General features: G+C 48.2%; 1 protein-coding gene across 1 annotated transcript in view; it reads right to left on the bottom strand.

Annotated features, from left to right (window-relative positions):
* Positions 1-22,433, bottom strand: part of WDR97 (WD repeat domain 97) — a 474,462-nt gene that overhangs the window by 440,924 nt on the left and 11,105 nt on the right. Inside the window, exons 3-4 of the mRNA XM_086966430.1 lie at positions 17,796-17,932; positions 4,512-5,101 (exon numbers count right to left, since the gene is read on the bottom strand). Coding sequence (XP_086822556.1) covers positions 4,512-5,101; positions 17,796-17,932 — 727 coding nt within the window. The remainder of the gene's footprint in view (positions 1-4,511; positions 5,102-17,795; positions 17,933-22,433) is intronic.

The raw sequence follows: 22,433 nt of genomic DNA, 5'->3' as shown, positions 1-22,433 counted from the left end.
GCTCGGAGGCGGTTGGGGCGCTTTAGCTACTAGTGAGGCTTTTAGATCTATGACCAGGGTTTTTAATTCTTTCACCTCTGTTGTTAATGAGTTTATCATTGCTATAAGGAGCAATGAACTACTCCCCAGGTCGAGTTCCCCCCCTCCTTGGTAACTATTATGAACTTCCAATTGCCCGTGTGCTGCCCCGTTGTAACTGGTAGCTAATTCATACGCGAGAACCGCGAACCGATTGGAGCCTACTACGACGGTAGGCTCCAAGTGGCACGGCCCCTGCTGGCCCAAAGGCTGGGAAAATCTCTGCGGAGATGAGCTAGTATCTGGGCAGGGCAGTTTATTACTAGGGCCGGGCAGCTTCCGGAACATCTCCGGTATGTGGATGTGGGGGGCCTGGGAGGGTTCGGGAAGGTCGTATGTATGCAATGCGATGGTTTGTGAATCGGTTAACAAGCTTTCACAATCACTGACTAGATTTTCTATACAGTCTATAAGCATGACATCAGTTGTTGGGGTCTTCTTATTATTTTTCTTAACCTTCTTGGCTTTTCTAGGACCTTGCGTGAAGTTTACTCCTGGGCCGCCCCCTGCCCCCTCCATAGTTTTCCTTTTACCCATAATATCAACACCCAAGAAACAGTTTAGGAGTTACAACGTTCTTATTAGTTTGATGGTAAGACAGTACCTTTCAGCTTGTCAGAGCTTAGTAGTCTATGCAATTTAGTCTGCAGTAAATGTCCAATCACAAATGTAAAGGGGGTGGCCCTGCCCTGGCTCTTTCGGTCGCTGACGGGCGCGGGACGGGCCCGCCCTTGGCCCGGGCACGCCCGCGCTGCGGGAGGAGCAGTGCCGATTTTAAGCGCCTCCGGGCGCTTACAGGTGACGCTGGCAATGCGCGCCTCAGAGTGCAGGCTGGGGGTTGTAGTTCTCCTCCCTCGGACGGCAAAGTCACAGCGGCCGAGCCCCCTCTTTGGAGTGGAAAACACTGTGGTCCGGCCCTGTGCAGGATCCCAGGGTCAGGTGAGGCGATGGGTGCCAAAGGAGAGTACTTATGCGCTACCTGTAGACCACGACTGCTGTACAGGGCTCCCCACCCAAGAGGACTGGTTTGCGCTTCACAAAACTACATAAGAAGAATAAAGTACCTCCTGGCGTGCATTACAATAATAATGCAAGTCACCAAGGAGTTCCAAGCCCATACTGATGAACAAGGGCAAAGGTCAAGTTCCTATATCTGGGATGACTTGCAATATCCTTAAAATCTATGTCAGGGATTACTTTATTCCTAACTAGCAGCTCGTTCCGACCTTGTCCGGGAGCAATCAGGTTTCCCCAACCCCTGCCTGCCCCGACATTGGCCAGCAGCCCGGGCCCCCGTCCACCCCGTCCCCCGGCTGCCCCGACCCCCACCTGCCCTGACATTGTCCTCCGGAGGCTTACCTCACACAATTATGCCAGAGGCCCAGTGTTGCAGTGGTGGCCAACAGCAGCGCCTGAGGCACTGGGGAGCTTTCTGGGTAAGTGGGGCTCTGGCGCTCTGTTTGCAGGGAGGCGAGGATGAGCAGAGGTAGCAGGGATAAGAGTAGGAGTTCACAGAGTATGGAGCGGCTGGCGGGAGTCGGGAGCTTGAGCACAATTATGCCAGAGGGTCCCCCGCCTGTCCCGACCCCCGCCTGCCCCGACATTGTCCACCGGAGCTTTTTTGTTGTAACTCCCCGTCCCCCGCGTGCCCCGACCCCTGCCTGCCCCGACATTGTCCCCCAGAGCCTTACCTCAGCCGCCCCTCCTCAGTTCAGTGCTCCTCGCCGCTCCGCCGGTCCGCTGCTGCTCACCGCCTGTGTGCCGCTCGTCAGTGCTCCTCCCCCGCGCCATGTCCGCCGCTCAGCCGAGATCCTCAGTTCAGTGCTCCTCGCTGCTCCGCCGGTCTGCTGCAGCTCACCGCCTGTGTGCCGCTCATCAGTGCTCCTCCTCTGCGCCATGTCCGCGCCTCCTACTCGCGTTCCTGGACGCCGCTCCTCCTCACGCTCCTGGACGACGTCAGCACGCAGGTCGCGGCCGGCGCTACTTCGAGGGGACTACTTTTTTTAAATGTAAATTTTTTTAATATAACGTATTTTTTTAAATTTATATAGCCTATGTCCATCTGCACACCCTGAGGATTCCAACGATGTATCGGGTGTGTGGCTAACCAGACTACGTGCCTGATTACGCCCAAGGTTTTCTCGTCCCCCTTCATGCCCCTTGTCCTGAAGAAGACCCGCAGCCGAGGCCCCAAATATCCCTAGAGCACCAGGGTCGAAACGTCAACGCCTCTCAATCTGTGTGCCTGTACCCATATTGCCCCACCCCCTTCTCCTCAAAACCGTGTGGACTGGCCAACCTAAAAGCGGAAGGTTCCCCGCTTTTGTTTGTTGTAAATATTGGAATTGTACAGCATAATACGCTTTCCTCTTTTTCCTTCTAAAACACTTGAGCACCCTTTCCTTTCCTCACTGTACTTGCTCCGCTTAGAACTTCAATTGTTTTAAGAAACTGTAAATAAATGTGTAAATTTGGTTAAGAACAAATATCCGAAGTGTGGTCACAATCCTTTTTCTTTAATCTTGGGTACTACCTTTGACTTGCATTTAACGTGTATAAAACCAGTGTGAAATTGAATATATATCTCCCATTTGCTTGAATTAAAGCATGCAGATTTAATCGCATTTCTAATTAGAAAAGAATTTCAGTTAAGAATTCTCTTTGATTGATAGTCAAGGACCATTGTTTTTCTTTATACCAATTTACACCCAGGTCCTTTGATTTTATGGGCAATACCCCATTGATTTAATGGTCAGATTGCATAGAAGCATGCAGAGAAGTTTCATCTACGCAAAAAAGAAGTACGTTGCAGTAAAAAATCTTCTTTCTGCTGATCACTTTCCATTTTAGAAAATCAGATGAGAAGAACGAAAAGCTATGTTACATTTTAGCTGCAGCTGTCATTATGCTATGTAAGCTGCATTCGCTGCTGGTTTTGGCAGCAGGCATAAAGACATCACAACTCAACTGTAATAAGTTGTTCCATTTGAACAATCTCATCACTCAGTTATAAAATCAACAAGGCAAGGGAAGGAATGCTTGAAGTAATTTCAGTCACTAGCGCTCACTCTGGCCTCATTCCAGACCTTTGATTTTCGTGCACTCTGCCAATCCAAACAGAGATCCACTTTATGCAAATTAGTCTTGGTCCTCCAATAAGAACAGTCCTGCCAAAACTGTGAGGTCAGGTCTTCTCTAGATTGGAACTTAAGTAACCCCACAATGGTTCTGAGCTATGTAGGTCTCATCAATGAGGTACAGCTTGAGTGCAGTTGGAGCTGGACTGTTCCTATTGGAGCAGGATTCAAGGCTGAGTTGCATGTGGCTGGGTCTAATTTGATGGACAAAAAAAGATGTACTGAGATGCGGCCCTGAGTAACTTCCAGTGCCTGAGATTAATTCAAGCATTCCATTTATCACCTTTTTAAGCTCTTCATCGTGACACCCTAAGAGCGATGGGCATGCCCAGACATGGGTTCAATGCTCACTTTGCCACTGGTACCAAGCTGCACCAAACGGAAGAGGCCCAAAGAAACCAACACCAGTCTTGGGTTACTTGCATTTCGTTTCAGAGAGGACCTGGCTTGGCAGTTCGGGATGGAGTGTTTCTACTGCAGCAGGATCAAGGCTGATTTGCACATGGCTTGGTTTAATCTGAGGTGGCCTGGTGGGCAAAATAATGAGGGACTGGGATGCAGCCCCAAGTAATTACCATTGGTTCAGATCAATTCAAGCATTCCATCCTTCACTTTTTTTAGTACGTCATTCCGTAATTACAAGCGACTAGACACATCACGACCCGACTGTTAAAATCAGAGACAAGCTTTTATACAGAGATTGCAGGCTCCGAGATATTATAGATCAATCAATAAATAAATGAAGCTACTTAAATAATCCGCCCAGTCAAGGTTGAAAGTTCTAAAGAAAATAGGGCAAACCAGAACGACCATGGTTGGAATGCTGGAGCCAAAGGCCTACACCTGGTATTATGGTCCCGCTAACAACATTCCAATGTTCTTATGTTCTTACGGCAGTTGTATGCTCCCTCTAACCTTACTGGGGTTCCTTTTTAGACTTGCCTGGTCAGGTTTGTAAGAGTGTTAACACAATAGGCATAGGAGAGCCTTAGCATGGGATGAGGGTTGAATCCTCCTCCAGCCAACAGTCTCCTGCCACAGCTGGGAGAATCACAGAATTCAATATAACATTTCACTATGAACATGCAAGAGAAAGTACTGAATACAAAAATCGAGAAACATCACATTGTGCACCAGGAAAATAATGTTCAATCAGACCTGAGAACATCTGAGAGGGTTCTCATACAGAAAACTGTGGATCCAAAGATCCCTACATGCCTGAAATAGAAGGCAACATGTTTAGAGTGTAACCTCTCAATAAATAAAAGAAGAAATGTACATCATGATAGGGCTTACCGTAGGTGGAGGGCCCTTCGGAAAGAGATCAGAGCGCCTTCAGATAAGTTGAAAACAGCCACGTTGTTGTCACAGACTGCAAAGCACTTCTGGGATTGAAGCAAGGTCCTCTCCAGGACCAGCACGCTGACCATGTCACACTCATTGAAGCCCTGAGACATCACTTTCTGGCAGACCATCTGGCGGAAGCCAACACGGAAATGCCAGATTGCGATATATGCGGCCCCACCAGTGACCACCTCATTCCTCTGTTCGTTGTATGTGGCGCAGCAGATTTTGCGGGCAGACTGTATGGTGGAAATCACTGCAAAGTCTGCACTAAGCACTTTCAGGGTATCCAAGTGCCAAGCCACGTACTGGTTCACACGGGAGACATGCAGCAGACCGGTCAGTGGTCCAGTGGGGTGAAGAGAGTTTGCGATGCGCCCATCCTGCTGGTGCAGGTGGATCCTGCCAGCGGCATCCAGGCTGACAAAGCCCTTCCTCTGGTGGCTGTATATCACCTGGAGCACAGGGTCCTGGAAGAGCACGTGGCGCTGATGCTCGATGCCATGGGTTAATTGAAGGGATCGAAGGTCTGATTTCTTCATCTAGGATTAGAGATTAAAAGAACATGAACCATACAAATGAAAGCAGCCAAACACAGTTAGAAAGTTAGCAGCAAATAAAGTCAGTTATTTACAGAGGGCATTCTCCAGCAAGGATCACAAAATGGGTAGTGTGCTGTGTGTCAGTCAAATGACCTCTATTCTGCAGCATGTAGATGCTTTTTCAAAAACCATCAGACATGATTCCTTGATATCTCACAAGAAAGGCCACACAATGCCGGTTTTCAATGACTTGGGGATGGAAGAGTTGGCCAGCCTCGCCCTATTCATTTTGCTAACCTGCCTTTTGTTTTTCCCCTTCCATTCAACAATCTGCAATCTCAACAAAGGTGCTCCACTTTTTTAATCAGAGATGCTGAAAGTATGTTCACCTAAAGTGTACCCTCCAAGAAAGTAGACGATGGCTACTGCATCCTCAAACTAGGTTACATGGTCACAGGCTTTGTAGCTAAGGGCTAAGTGATAAGTTAATTTCTTTTTGCCAGTAAATCTGTCATGAAGGTAACCCATCAAGCTACTCTATAAGGTTTGGCCATGTCCACCATAAATGATACCGTTGCCACATATGATTGAGTTCCACAAGTGTGGTGTCCATTTCGGACACCTTGTGGACCCTCTGCCGCTATGGACTGGGTCAGTCCTTTGATGCTGCTGTATCGCGTGTTAACATACCCATCGCCCAAGCATTCTTAAACTGTTCTGCCATCTCATCTGGTAAATATAGGCAAATCTGACCCAAAGCATGGAAGTTGGTGTTTGATCGAAACAGGACTGCTGAGCTCTTGTCGGGATAACGCTGCAGGAGATACCACAGATGCCATACTACTGGACCTCAAGGCCAGCCTACCCTCTTTTGGGGCTGGATTGGCTGTCGGAGCACTTTGACCACCAGAATGAGAGACTAGATGGTAGTGAGAGACAAATGTCGGATCTTGAAGGTGACACCAGTATTACCAACCAAAAAGGTGCTTAAAATGGAGAGAATGTTCACATTAATAGATGCTAAGATGGAACATCTTGAGGCCTGCTTGCACCGCAAGCATTACAGGGATTGCAGATTACAGATATTTCAGGAATTGAAGAATCAACCAACATGGAATGTCCTGATAAGTTTGTAGAGATTCTGCTATTGGCCTATTGGGTAGGACACCCTTTTCAGAGGTGTTCCTGGTTGAACGTGCGCACCGCTCTCTGGATCCCAGGCCCCTCCAAATTGTATGGTGGTACGACTACTGAATTTCTGTGATCGAGATATACCTCTGAGGCTGGAGCAAGGCTACCTTCTGTATCAAGGTTCTGACATCTTTGTTTACCCCAATGTTACTATAGTGGTGCAGGAGGCACAACAGAGGTTCTCCACTCTGAAACGCATATTGCGAGCCTCCGGTTCGACATGCTCTATCCGATCCACATTTCCACATCTGTTGACGATGCTACCAAGACCTGCGGGAAGTACCTTAGAGTTAATACTACTCCAGAACAAGAGTGTAGCTCCCTAAAAATGAAACAGCCAACCCCAGACACCAAACATGGAGGATGTGGAATAACGTAGTAAACAGGCAACCTACCCTCATATAACTTGTAGTTGCTCTTTGCGAATTGTTGACTGTGTGAGTAAGCTCACTGGGCCAATGCTGGTTGATGCAGAGTCTCATGAAGATCTGCCAACATTCATGTTTGAGCGCCTTGCGCTGCTATTTTCTATCATGATAAGACAATGCACTTAAATATCTTGTAGTATTCAGCTGGAGGGGTGGGCTGCTCACTTGCATGCCCGAGGTGTGTACCGTCATGTATTCTCTGACCAATGTTTGTCCAGGATATGGATGGGGTTCAGTGTGTGGAGGGTGACGGATGTTTAGACTGTATGGTCATACACAATCGGAATTCGAGTCACCAATGACAAACTTGCAGCTTTGGCTCTACCCAGTCACTGACACGGATACACCAAAGATTTAAAGCACAGACAGCAGTACCAGCTAAGAGGACTCTGAAAATATTATCCTCGAATGTCAGGGCTGTAAACAACTCCCAAAAGATAAAGCGGGTCTTGACCTACTTGGACAGGAACAAAGTAGATCTGGCGATGCTTCAAGAAGGACACATATTGCCATTAACACCCGCAACTCTACCAGACGGTGGAGAAGTCATAGGTACTGTTCCTCATATAGTTAATATTCTCGAGGAATGTGTATAATAATCCATGGACATAAAGACTTCAGATTAGACAGCATGCTGATCATGAAGGTCCCTATATTATTGTAAGGAAATGCCTCTTTTTGTCATGATCACCCCCAAAGTTTAAGACTGATGGTTTTTCGACTCTGAGAGGCACTGAGGCATGCTATCCAGACCTAAGTGCCACTGCTTTTGACTCTCAAAAGTGTATTGGTAAATCGACTATACTTAATTGGCTTACTAAAACGTACTTATAAGTCCCTAGTACATAGTATTGGGGTACACAGCCTGTAAGTTAAAGTGTCCCCCAGGTCCTGCAGCAGTAATGGGCCATCTAAAATAAGGGCAACGCTCAAATCTCTCTTTTTAATGAGTATAAGTTAGCCTTACAGCAGGCCCATTGAGTCCTGTGACACAGTGTAACATATTATAAAAGAGAACATGTGTTTTACATGTTCTAACAGAACAAACTCACAATTGTAATTTTTACTGTGAGAGAGGCTCATAGCCACATTGAAGAGTACAGGGTTAAACGCTAACAACTAAACTGTGCTAACTTCTGAATGGGACTACTAAAGTTGGTATGTCAAGGTATCAAAGAACTCATTACATTAAGCCCAACTTGATTCCCAAATTAATGTAACTTGTTGCTTAAGGCACTTTTAGAAAGTTGCTACTCTGTTGCTCCAGTTTTCCAGTGGCCATTTGCAGATGATGGCCACAAGACAGTCTCCTGCCTGCCAGGGGAGACATGTAAACGTCTTCCAGGATTTTACTACAGCTGGAGGAGATATTACCTCCACCTGGAAGGAAGCAACAAAGGGTGTTAGCCCAAAAGACAAGCTTCAAAGGGGAAACTGCCTTTGAAGGGCAAATGGCGAACACCGTCGAGTGGGGATGCTCTTTTGTCTGGTTAGAGAGCTTGGTGTCGGGACAGAGAGGGGGGAAACAATGACCAAACATTTTTTTTCATGGGAGTGTAGCATCCAGGTTGCGACATCACTAGAGTGGGCTAGCTGCTCCACACACCAAGAGAAAGGTTCAGCCATCTGGGGAGTGGGCAGAATAGAACACTATAGGATAGGGAGATGCCACACATTACAGGAAGTTGTCATCAGGTGGACTTAGAACCTAGTAGCTCATTGGCTAGTGCCCACTGCCCCCAAAAGCACTTCCTGGGCATAAAAGGTGTACCCCTTGGGGGCGGGGCCAGACCGGCGACCAAGATGGTCGCCCGGGCTCCCGGCTCCGTCGACCTTCTTCCCCCGCCGCCTGATCCCGTCGACTATCCTGCGCTGCTACGGTGCTCCCGAACGTGGGAAAGGGTGCTGTGTTGCTGTGTTCGACTCCGAGGGATTTTCGTGTCCTGAAGACGGAGATATGGACCCTCGTACGTTATGGCCTGCATGAGACCCGAAGCCGGGACCCCGCGTGATGCTGCTGCCGGCCGAGAGTGCAACAACAACGGCCACGCAGACCCGGAAGGTGCCGGTCGACCGTTATGGAGGTCAGCCCACCCACGAGAGTGTGCATCCAGCGCTCGCCCCGTGGAGCCTGGTGAACGAGAAATATGCCATCCCTCTATGCTGATCATGTTCCCCCCCCCGATTGCTGATGGATGAAAATGGAAACCTAGACGCTGCTCTTTGTTTCCCTACCGGAACCTTGTTTGGCCCGCGTGCCGCTGTTTACATCCCGCATCCCAGGTGATCGGAGCTGGTTGCGGCACAACGTTGTTGCGGCACTTTTTGGATTGAGGGGGCTCGTATGTGACTATCAGTGGGGAAGTGGAGATGGCACTCATACTGTGTGCAAACGTGGAGGACTTGGTGATACTATGCTTTTCCCTATATCGAGGGCTGGCGGCTCTGGTGTTTGTCTGAGTGGCGCTCATGCTGGGAGTCCCTTTTGGAAGGAGCGCCTCAATAAGACATACCTGACCATGGCGGTGGCAGTGCGCACTGAAGACCGAAGGGAGGAGATCGGATACCCCCTGTGTGCTGGAAGGGCAGAATCTAGAATAGATCGTTATGGGGGTGATCCCGGTACATGTGGAATGGAAAGAGAGCCCGATGCCGGTATCGTCTTTAGGAGACTTTGTTTGTGTGGCCCCTTCTACACTTTGCCGTGAAGACGCTGCTGTGGGGAGTTGAGGTGACTCTATCGGTGGCTGAGAGGCGAATGTTTGTACTTGGAGGACTCCCTGTTCGTTCCCAGTGGATTGCTAAAGGGACACCTGGTTCCATGGGTACATGGTTTAGTTGGAGAAACCACCAGATGTGTTTTTATCGCTCTCTCTCTCACGCTCCTTCTCCGGTGGCGGGTTTCGTCATGAGACCCAGAAACTGGGCAATGACTATTCTTTTTGCGCTAAACTTTGTTCTCCGGATCGTGAAAGACCAAGTGGCGGCTGATGGCTTTCGAGTGTGTCGTATCCTGGTGCATTGCAAGATTTCCGGCTTCTCTCCGGACTGGCCTGCTTGTTCACTCTGGTACTTTGATTGCCCGACCCTGCACCACACGGACTGGGATATGTTTATGATTGGGGCTGGGTGGGTCTACGTGAATTAATGGTACTCTGGTCTCTTCTGTTGTTACACGGGGGGACTTTCATCTTAGCTGGGGGACTTGAGGAGCTAAGCGGCGACTGTTATCCTGTTTATGTTGGTGTCTTTGATGCTTTGGTAACAACTCCGGTGTCATTGAAATGCCACGCGGCGGTGGGCGGGGGGGCTGTACTGGGAACCCTCCAAGTTTTCTTTCTTTCTCCTATCGGGGGGCTCTAGTTAACTTCTTTCCTTTCCCTTTTCTTTCTACTTTCGTGTAGATTATTGTCTCTTTCTCCTTTCTATTTCTCTTCCTTCTATATTTCGGGTTTTAGACACTGGGCGACAGGCACGCTGCTAGGGGGGTAGGCCGTAGCCGTATGCAGGGGTGCAGAGTGGGGGGATGGGGGAGGGGTATTATTGTTTTTTTCCTTTTCTGTTTCTATGGCCTTCCTTTCTTTTTGTCATACTTGGCTTTTTTTTCACTTTCTTCTTCTCTTCCCGGGAGCTGATTAGAGGTAACTCTCCGTGCGTTTTGCTAGTTCAAATAATAAGGGTGGATGTCTTTTCAATGCTTTACGTTACAGCGGGCAGACACTGTTTAGGTGGGAGAAATGTAATGTTTATCGTCTATCCTGATTATGTACACTGGCGCTAATATCTTACCTACGGTGGTCCTGACTGTGAATATCCTGTCTTACGAGTATCCCTTGATTTGTTATGGTTTAATTGTGCGACATCAGATCCTGTTCTTTCTTTAATTTAAAAAAGAAACCTTCTTTAATCCTGTTACCAATATGGTATACATGCTCTCCTGAGTTACAACAGAGTGTATGGGAGGCGAACCTTTGCATTTTTATGGCTTAATTGTTTGATTTGACCGCCTCTGTCCTGATGGCCGACCGTGATGGTTGGTAGACCCGTGACTGTAACTGATTTACGTAACAATAAAGGTTTACCAAAAAAAAAAAGGCGTACCCCTTGGACCTAGGACCCAGATCTATCTTGGGCCGGAGATATAGACTGTAGAAGGTCTCACCATGAACGTGGCAAAGAGAGACTGCACCGAAGTTGGACTACACCTGCTGCTCCTTGGATTAGCCAATGAAAGGACTGTGCATGCTGAGTCCTGTTCAAGAAGAAGACATCCTAGGGCCCAGTCAGGAGAGACTCCAAGAGACATTTGTATGACTTCCTATTCACAGCACAGGTCCACAAAAGCTGAAGAAGCTTGCCTGATGAGTTTAGTGCAGCCTGGAAGACTGATACCTGGTGCACAAAAGTACCCAAGTATGTTGACCTGGGGAGCTGTCGGAGTGCAGTTTGGTCACCCCGAAGGACAGTTTTCACCAAAAGGTGGAAATCACTGACTTTGTTGTACTGGGTGACCAGTAGTCCAGTGTCAACTGGACTTTTGCTGAACACGAGAGGACTTCTAGGGACATTGATCCCTTTACAAAGTTGAATCACCAAGACCGTGTACGGAGGAGTGGCTCCAGGAAGACCCCCGACTGCACAACATCTTCAGCATCCTTGAGTATCTTCAGTAGCCTGTATCCTTAAATCAGGACCACTCCATCAAAGTTAATGGCAAATGGATACTAATGCTGGAATTGGACTGGAGACAGCTTCTCTTGCAAAAGTAACTGTTCCTTTGGACTTTGTTGGCTACCTTGACTGGCTCCCTGCTGGAGTTGGTCCCCCAAACTACTTCTAAGTAACCATATTTATCATTTTTTAAATATGTTGTATAATTTCTTTTATTGGCATTTATGAAACAAAACAACATGCAGTGCAAAGGATGCATCCCCAAACATAGGAGCAGTAAGCAGAAATGGGGGGGTGGGGGGAGGGGGGGATGGGGGGAAGGGAGGGAAGAAAAGGAAAAGAGGAGGAGGGTTGCCTGTCATTTACATCATCTGTATTGTAGAGAGCATTGCAGGTGTCGGCTAGACATTACATCTTAAACTAACATTTACATGTAATCGTCACAAAGGTCATCCTGGTATATAGGAGGTGTTATGCGGATATCTTGATCAGTTTTAGTTTGTTCTGTGGAACATAGAGCTGGGCTTTGTCATCCTTCAGCAAACCTACGTTAACCTCTTCCCCAAAAATATTTGTGGGATTGTGGAAATGCTTTGTTGCATGTGGTGGTTTAGGGTGAGGTGGTAGCTTGTGAGCGCAGGTGAGCCAGAATTGGTTCCTAATTATCTTTCGGGAGGGTTTGAAAGGACATCAGTTCCCAATATTGGGCCAGTTGTTCCTTGCAGTATGTCATGTCCTTTAGCCTTGAGGCAACTTTGGGGACACCCTTCCTACCCCAGTGTTTAGCGAGTTGCTGTTGAGCTAGTAATAATAGCATAGCCATTAGGTGGCGCAAAGATGCAGGCACATCCTTAATGATCCTAACAGGCTGATTAGTGGGGTAAAGGGGATCTCATGTTCCATCATTTGTTGAATTGCGGAGTGTATCTCCCACCAATAATTCAGTATGTTGGGGCATTCCCAGGCCAGATGTAGGAATGTTGCCAAGGGTGTTGGGCATCTTTTACAGCATGCCTCCTCGTTTAGTTCCATGCGTTTCAGTTGCAGGGAGGTGCGGTATAGTCTATGTAGAAATTTGAATTGTATAAGGTGCAATCTGTAGTTGGGGGATAGTGCATCAGATTGCGCACAGCAGTAATGTCATTGGTCCATAGTGATGAGGGGAGGGGGGGTGTATCCAGTTGCCACTGGGCTAACGCCTTTGGGGTGCATATTGGTGTCTTATCTTATACTGTGTCACCGCGTATAATCTAGTGATACGTTTGCGGTGAGAGGTATGCGTGAGCACGTGCTCCAGAGCATGGTGGGGGAGCCGGGAAAGTAGCATGGTTTGCGCAACACGTGGCTCCTATTTGAGTGTAGAGGAGCATATCCACTATTGTGGGAGTGGGAGTGTCAGTCAGCCTGGGTGCAGCTACGAAATGGTAATTCGGCTTTAGATCGGCATATGTGTAAAAGTGGCTCAACTAGAGCTAGTAAAGGAGGATGGCATGTGATATGGATAGATGGAGCATATAAGCAGTCCAGGGATGCTCGTCTTCTCAATCTGTGCCAAGCCCATCTCACACAGTGTCCGCTGGCATCCTGGAGCATCTGTAGGTTTGATAGAGAGCTGTGAATAATGGTGTTGGTGTGGTGAAGTGAGATCCGCCTCAACAGCCGTTTGTGGCGGAAATTTGACGGGCCAGTATAGCCAGAAATGTAGATAGGGGGCTTGGGTGCATAGCACATACAGTGTCAGCTCTAGCGCAAGTAGGCCTCCTTGGCAGAAGGGTAGTGTGAGGACTTCTCATGCTATTCTAGGTTGTTTGCCCACCCAGGCCAGGTAAATTTTGAGAGTCAAACGCCTTGGTGGTGCTAAGTAGGGCTGCCACTGCTGCCATGCTTAGATCTGTCCCATGCATGATCGCCAAGAAGGTGCGGTGATTGTGTGCGGTCGATCGATCTGGCACAAAGCCTGATTGATCAGGTCCTATTATGGCAGGTAGAAGCAGTGATAGGCAGTTAGAGATAAGCTTGGCTAAGATTTTGTTATGTTCGGTGATTATGGAGATTGGCCTATATGAGTCACATGAAGTGGCCGATTTGCAAGGTTTTATTGTGATAAAAATGACCGGCTCTCCCAGTGATTGTTGTAATTCCCCAGTTTCCATAGAGGACTGGTACATGGCTTGAAGATGAGGGATTAGTGTGGCAGTGAATTCTTTATAAAGGGATGCAGTAAGACCATCCAGGCCGAGGCCTTATCGTTGAGGAGGCTTCTGGAGTCTAGGATATTGATGACACACGTCATCCAGCCATAGTAGTTGTATTGAATCCAGATAGTTTTTAATTTGGTCCATGGGATTGTGAGATTTAGATTGAAAGAGCTCAGAGTAGTAAGCGGTCATAAAGTGCAGTATATCAGTGGATCAAGTGTGGTGTTCCTCATGTTCACCCACAAAGTAAGCAATATAACTATGTGCAGCAGGAAGTTTAAGCATGTGGGTTAGTGTCTTACTGGGCCACTCACCCTCTCCATATCTACGAGCCTTGGCCTTTTGACCTAGGTAGTGTACTTCTCGCTCTGCTTCCTCATTATACCCAGACAAGGTTTCACCTATGCGCGCTAGAGTGCTCTGGTTATTGGATCGAAAAAAGTCTTGTTCCAAAGCTCGCAGCTCAGTCTCAAGGCACATGAGTCTGATGCGTATGGCTTTTAGGACTCTTGTTTGTTTTGCAATACAGACACCTCTTATGATGACCTTGAATGCTTCCCACAACACCATTGGGGAATCCACTGATCCTTCATTTGTTGAGAAGTAATCTACAATGGCAGTGTGTACCTCATTTCAAAACAACTGGACGCGCAATGCTCCAGGTGATAGTCGCCAAGTGAAGGTGCGTGTGGGAGCCTGGGGCATCATGAGTTCCAGGAGCACTGGAGCATGATCTGATAGTGTCTGGGGTTATTAATGTAGTATTAGTTATCCATGACAGTGTCTTTGGTAGCAAGCCAATAGTCTATACGTGACTATGCCCCGGTCGCTGATGTGATGCATGAGCCTTCTCTGCTAGTGTTATGTGAAAAACGCCAAGCGTCTGTCAGGCCATGGTCTACTATCACTGCATATAGCTGTGACGCAGCTTTAGGATGTGGGCGGCGAGTGGTACTGGATTTGTCCATGTCTGGGTCACCCCACTGTCAGTTATGTACATAAAAGAATTATTTTCAAATATTTTATATTAAAACATGTTTTGCAATATATTTTTCTTCAGCAATTAATTATTAGCTATTGCCTTAAGGACCATGCTAATTTACCCAGGTCCTATGGATTTTTCACTCACCTACAACTTTTTGCCCTGTGGATGGATCTTCGGGAAATGGGCCAAGCGGAAACTTAGCTGACTGAACTCACCAAATGTAAAGTTTTGTGCAATTCCGTCTTCTGTGTCAAAACTTGCAGGCAAATCTAAAAATGTTTTCTGTGACTCGAACTTAAATTCACAGCGGCTATCACCACTATGTAATATATGTGCATGCGTGAATGTATATGTTTCTGACCCCCCGCAGGCACGAGCCCTCACTCTCTTAGGCCAGAAACAACGCTTGCTCCAGAAGGTGTTGTTCACACTGCCTCCAGCAGGATGGCTAGTGAATCTGCATACCAAGGCCAGGGACTTCAAAACCCCTGGTGCCTTTGATCAAGAGGCCGAAGGCTGTTTTTTGAATGTCACCAGAACACTTCACTGCAATAAAGGATCATATTACACATGTTAACCAGTAATTATTTTTTAATATAACCTTGGGGGATTTAGCTGGAAAAAGTGCTTTTATTTAGAGAGTGGTTAATAATAACTGGAATTACAATGTCTGAATAACTTGTTGAAAAAAACAATTGATAATGATGTGAGGGCCAGTGGATTTATGTAATTCTGTGTCACCAGCATTTACCAGATAATAATGAATTTTCCACATAATGTGCAGATTGCAGGATAATATTGTTTACAGATCAAATGGATGGAGATAATATTGCCAGAGAATTTGATACCAGTATGGGGCTACCCATCCTGCCGGATCAGGTGGTGCTAGACTCTCTCCCCTCTCTCTCTTTGGAGTCTTACACGGCCTTGGCTCTTCGAGTTAAGTCTGGGTCGCCGGACGACCCGCTCAAGCCACCAATGTTCAGAGACCAGATTTTTGCTCGCCCGGTTTGCGACTTAATCAACACGTCGCTATCATCAGGCCAGGTGCCTCTGAAATGGAAGCATGCGGTAGTAATGCCCATTTTGAAAAAACCATCTCTCGACCCTACAAAATCGGAGAACTACCGCCCGATTTCGCTTCTCCCGTGGCCAGCCAAACTCGCGGAGGCGCATGTTAACACCGCCCTCACTGGTTATCTGTCGCGTGACAACATTCTGGACGACACCCAGAATGGTTTTCGGGCTGGCCACAGTACGGAGACAGCACTGTTATCTATGGTCGAGCACCTGCGGGCAGTTCTGGATGCAGGTCAAACGGCGGCGCTTGTTTTGTTAGACCTAAGCGCCGCCTTTGACACGGTCTCCCATGATATTCTCCTGCAACGTCTTGAGGAGATAGGGGTGATCGGCACTGCACACCAGTGGTTTCGTTCGTTTCTCAGGGATCGTTCCTTCTGTGTGGCGTCCCCGCCCTACCAGTCCAAATGTCATCCTCTGTCTCTTGGGGTCCCACAGGGTTCCTCGCTGAGCCCCACGTTGTTTAACATCTACGTGAGGCCACTGGCTGAGGTTGTGAAGCTCTGTGGTATGACCATGGAGTCGTACGCAGATGACACCCAGCTAGCGGTCACGATCAGCGGGGACTCTGGGATGGATGCCCCAAGATTCAGAGAAGGACTCAGGGCGGTGGCTGGTTGGATGACGTCCAACTGTCTCCAACTAAACGCCAAAAAAACGGAGGTGATGATCTTGGGGAAGCGGACGGACCTATGGGGAGATACTTGGTGGCCCTCTGAGCTGGGGCCGACCCCCACTCCGGTTGCGGAGATCAAAAATCTTGGTGTCTGGCTGGACCCTTCCCTCAACTTCGTTGGCCACACTAAAAGGACGGCGGCGTGTTGCTTCGGCATCTTGCGCATTCTGCGCCCTGCCCTTAAATACTTTGATGCCGCAACTCGTCAATTGGTGGTGCAAGCAACGGTTTTGGCCCGGCTGGACTACGCCAGCTCCCTTTTTATAGGATTAAACCAGGCCGAGTTAACCCGACTTCAAAGAGTGCAGAACGCTGCGGCCAGAGCAATCGTAGGTCTTCCTAGGTTTTGCTCGGCCGGTCCATCTTTGCGAGCCCTGCATTGGTTACCCGTTAGGCAGCGGATCCACTTTAAAGTTTTGTGCCTTTCCTTCAAGATTCTGAAGGGCCTATCGCCTCCCTTACTGCGCCAACTTTTGTGCCATTATATCCCGGGCCGCACTTTGCGCTCGCTGGACCAAGAATTAGCGGTAGCCCCTCGGTTCAAACTCAGCCGGGTGGGGGGTCGCTCTTTTAAGGTGCGGGCAGCCGCACTCTGGAACGCTCTCCCCTTGAAACTTCGGACCCTTGGTGACCTGCTTTCCTTCCGCAAGGCCGCTAAAACCCATTTATTTTCTGAGCTCTGTTAAATCCATCTCTCCCCCATTTTTTTAGTAATATTTTCTGTTCCCCTGTTGTGTTGTGTTCGCCACCTTGTCGGTGCGCCGGGACGCTCCTTCGCTGGAGCAGCCGTGCGCAATACAAATAGCACTAACATTTTCATTTTTGTTACATAATCTAGATACCCTCTGTACATATTTTTGTGACAATAGTAAATCTATGCAGAGTGAAACTGACATTCACTGTTGCAGCCAACCAATCATAGTGCTTGTGTTAGCGATCCCATCTTTTGGTCTGCGAATCACTAGGGGAGACAAAATGCAAAATGTGTCCAATAGGATTCTTTTTCTTCTGAGTTTCTGGGTCCTTGAACTGTTTGCAGACAAACTGCCCAGTTATCTTTAAAATGTAACTCTCAGATGTGCACCGGCACATTTTTCAAATTCACAGATCTCAAAAACTACTAAACAAATTTACAACAAAAGACATAAAAACACTTTCCGAGTAAAATTATTATTTCATGCTAAGTTTGGTGTACATCCATTTAGCATTTTTTGCTACAGTAGTGGGCATCATTCATCAAGGGAGCTTCAATGAAAAATGAAAAAGATTTGGGCCATCCCTGTAAGTTTTTTTCCCCTTGCAGGGATCTGCATGAAACCTGGCATGCCAAACCTCTGTCAGCTTCACTATGGGTATACAACACTTTGTGCAGATTCAGTATAGGTGCCAGTGGAAGTTATTGGGAATCCAAAACGCATTTTCCTCCTTACATTCACATTCATGTAAAGTGATGTCACAAGGGTACCTTGATGATGGTGTTGGTGATGCCAATCCGTAGCAAGGCCCAGAGGCGCTTGGCCTTCTCCTGAGGACTTTCCAGCTCATCCTTCAGATGACTGGTGGTGGTGGAGCAGCAGGAAGTGTTTCCACTCATGGCGGAGTCTACAGACAGAGAAAGAATAGAACTGAATGAGGTGAACAGTGGAATTAAAAGTTCTTCATTCCTGGGTCCAGTGGTTACCTAGACTGACAAAGTGCCCTCTGTAGAGTATCTTCAGTCGTTGTCTTTTTTCCATAGAGTGCTTGGCGTTAGTACAGCATGTGGGTCAACTGTTGGCCATGACAATGGATGACCGCCCAGACTACGCCAGACCCCACCCCCCCCCCGTGAACACCACCTCCGCCAACAGCCTGACCTCCTGGTCCAACGTCAATGACGACGAGACACGCAAGGTCCTGAACTCCATCCACTCAGGATCTCTGTCAGACCCGTGCCCACACCACGTATTCAACAAAGCAGACGCTGCCCTCGCACCCCAACTAAGGAAGTTCATCAACATCTCCTCCGAAACAGCGTCATTACCGGAAAGCTGGAAACACGCCGAAATCAACGCCCTCCTCAAGAAGCCCTAGGCGAACCCCAAGGACATCAAGAACTTCCGGCCCATCTCCCTGCTCCCGTTCCCGGTGAAGGTCATCGAGAAAATCGTCAACATGCAACTGGCTCGCCACCTGGAAGACAACAACATCTTGGACCCGTCCCAGTCCGGGTTCAGACGAAACCACAGCACCGAGACAGCCCTCATCGCCGCCACAGACGACATCAGGCGCCAACTAGACAACGGATTTGTCAGCCGCCTTCGACACGGTCTCCCATCCCACTCTAACTACAAGCCTCCTAGAAGCCGGAATCCAAGAGAAGGCCCCTGACTGGACCACGTCCTTCCTCTCCGGCAGAACCCAGAGCGTCCGCCTCCCGCCCTTCCGAAGCCACCGAGATCATCTGCGGCGTCCCTCAGGGCTCATCCCTCAGCCCGACGCTGTTCAACGTCTACAAGGCCCCCCTCGCACAAGTGGCTCGCCAACACAACCTCAATATCATCTCCTATGCTGACAAACACCCAGCTCATCCTCTCCCTCACCAAGGACCCGCACACCGCCAAAACCAACCTCCACGAGAGAATGAAGGCCGTCACCAACTGGATGAGAAACAGCCGTCTGAAGCTGAACTCGGACAAGATGGAGGTACTCTTCCTCGGACCCACCCCCTCAGCCTGGGACGACTCCTGGTGGCCGACCACACTGGGAACAGCACCGACACCCACTGACCATGCACGCAACCAAGGATTCATCCTCGACTACTCCCTCTCCATGTCTAAACAGGTCAACCCCGTCTCCTCCTCCTGCTACAACACCCTCCGCATGCTCCGCAGGATCTACAAGGGGATCCCGACCAAACAAGAGGAGCGGTGACACAGGCCGTTGTCAGCAGCAGACTGGACTACGGCAACGCACTCTACACAGGAATCCCAGCCAAACACTACGACGACTACAACGCATCTAAAACGCCTCCGCCCGACTGATCATCAATGTCCCCCGCCGCAGCCACATCACCCCCCACCTGAGAGACCTACACTGGCCCCCCGTCAACAAGAGGATCACCTTCAAGCTCCTCACCCAGGCACACAAAGCACTCCACAACGCCGGAACAGCCTACTTGAACAGCAGGCTCAGCTTCTACACCCCCACCCGCCAGCTTCGCCCTCGCTGCTGTCCCCCGCATCCAACGAACAACCTCCGGCAGCAGATTCTTCTCCTACCTCGCCGCCAAGACCTGGAACACCCTCCCTACCCACCTACGGAAGACCCAAGACCTACTCGCCTTCAGAAGACTCCTAAATACCTGGCTCTTCGAGCAGTAGTGGCACCCCCTCCCCTCAGCGCCTTGATGCCCTCACGGGTAAGTAGTGCGCTTTACAAGTACTCAGATTGATTGATTGATTGATGAACGATATCTGAAGACATCATGACAAATTCTCGCTCATGCTTGTTACATTATGTACTTTCTTAATTTGGCAAAGCTTGTTCCTGAAGTATGGTGTTAAGTATAGTGTTAGATATTAGTGAAAGCGATTGAGCCCATGGATAGCGAAGAGACTGTCTTTTCGACTCCCATCTCACCCCCCCAGCCAGAAGCAGAGAGTGTACTGATGTACCAAAAAGGGAACAGGAGAGAAGCAACGTTTTAGAGTCGTGTATCACCTTTTGATGACCTGGCAAAGATGTTGCTCTTTATTGAAACTGACTGAGTGTTGCGGGTGAGACTTTAAACTAAACTTTGACCTTTGTCCGATTCAGGAGAAACAGACAGTAATAAAGAGACTTCCCACTTACTGCCATCAGGCATAACAGCACACCAACATCATTTATTTTATGAGTTTTTATATAGCGATGACTTTACCCGAAGGCGTCAGAGCGCTTCACAATAGGAACAGAAAATTACAAGTGAACAAATTACGAAAGCAGACAATAAGTTATATAAGGTAAAAGTGACAATTGTGAGCAAACATAATACATGAGGTATCAAACAGTGCATTACAGGAGGAAAGAGTGACAAGTGTGCAGGTTACAAGAGAAATCAAAGTACAATTAGATTAGATGCAGCTGTACAACTAGATCAACCTAATGCAACCTTCAAACCGTCAGAGCATAGGAGAATGGAGGAGGCGATTTTTATGTACTCTCCTACACCTGTGATGGTCGCCTATATTTTCTTGTTTGGAGGGGACTGAGACGTTTGCTGCTACTATCACAAAAGAATTGACACTGAACTTATTCTGGTTAAGCCTGGGAAGCAGAGGTTTACCTGCATGGGCGCATGGAGCTGGGTGAAAGGACCGAAGACCCTGGTCGGTGATGGCACAAGGGTTTGGAGTGCCTCGAGAAAGAGAGAATAATCACAATAGAATGTGCTTCTTACTTCTGTGCGCCTAATAGTTGCAAACAGAGTCCAACACGGAATGTGATCTCGATGAAGGGACATGCGCCCATACAAAAAGGACTGCTATAACCATCTCCAGATCATTGTGCAGCGTAGGTCCTGGGACTTTTATACAGGAGAATAAGAAACCTGACTAGAGGAAGCGAGTTGATAGGCGTAGATTATTAAATATGCCATGGGAGATAATAGGAAAAGCCTAAAATGTTGTTTAAGGCCCCAGAGGCTGTACTCACAGCAGTGTGTGGATGGTGGTCTCTACAAAGGACAGGACAGGGAACAGGGACGTTTTTACAATATTTGTCGAATGCCACTGGGAAGAGAATGTGGGTCTCCTGTCCAGGACGGGGAAAGAGGAGATACGTGGAGCACTGTAGCACACAAGTACTCTCTTTCCACAGAAAAATAATTCAGATTACATCACAAAAACTTGATGGCATGAACCCCCAGTACAAAAGGTTTAACAGGTGGGTCTCTCAAGCTACAGAAAGCCTGCCCAACCATCTAAAGCAGGGGTCTCCAAACCTGTCCTGGAGGGCCGGATCCATGCCAGATTTTTAAAATTACTACATGTATCTTAATGGGGATATCCCAAAAATCTGGCATGGATCCGGCCTTCCAGGACCGGTTTGGGGACCCCTGATCTAAAGAACATCACCAGCTTCTAAGGTCCTTTGGACGTGGTGCCAACACATAACATCTCTTTTCAGATGGGTCTCCTCAATTCTAATCCCTTATTACCTGAGGATCCAAAAGACTCGCCAGTGGTTGCCGAGCCTCAACCGCAACAAATATAGATGTATTGTCACCCTGCAGCTTATCAGAGAACAGGCCTGGAACCAAGACCCCTCTCTTTACCAATTCTTTTCATCGGTCTTGTATATTCTGCTTCCTAGCACTAGTCTCGAGGGTCTGGTTGGGAATTGGAGAATTTGCTTTTCTTGGATAGGCAGTTCTTTTTCCAGTGCCTTTGTAATCAACTTCCTAGTATCATCCTCAGCAAGTCACCAAAAGTGTGTCACAGTACATACTCAAGATCTACCCTAACTTTGCACCACAACCATTGTAGAAAACATCATCACGCAACTCCCACCACCACAAGGAGCACTCGCCTTCTAATGTACTCAAGCCCTATTACTACGGATGACATTACCAGAATCATGCAGACCATCCACTGAGGATTCCCAGAGACCCCTGCCCTCTCCAAATGTACAATCTGGGAAGCACACGATCAACGTCAACCTCACCACCATCATCAACTCCTCCATCCTCAGCGGAAACTTCCCGGACAGCTGAAACAGCACAAGTCACAGCTCACCTGAAGATACCGTTGGTCAACACTGAGGATCACAGCAACTACAAACCCATCTCGCACCTTCTCTTTAAGGCCAAAGTCCTGTAGAAAGAGATCAACAAGCAACTCTCCGTCCATCTTGAACAGCACCACCTCATGGACTCCATCCAGTCAGGGTTACGCAGCAACCACAGCACGGAAACCACACTCCTGGCAGCAAGTGACAACATTCGGCCCATCATGGACAGAGGAGAAACCCTCGCTTGTGTCCTGCTCAACTTCTTGGCGGCCTCCGAAACCGTCTCCCAAAGCACCCTCATCGCCAGACTCCAGAACTCAGGATTTCAAGGGCCTTTCCTGAATTGGATCAC

Source organism: Lissotriton vulgaris, chromosome 4_1, assembly GCF_964263255.1.
Source record: "Lissotriton vulgaris chromosome 4_1, aLisVul1.2, whole genome shotgun sequence".
Classification (NCBI taxonomy): domain Eukaryota; kingdom Metazoa; phylum Chordata; class Amphibia; order Caudata; family Salamandridae; genus Lissotriton; species Lissotriton vulgaris.
This window is presented reverse-complemented; position numbering and strand designations above follow the sequence as displayed.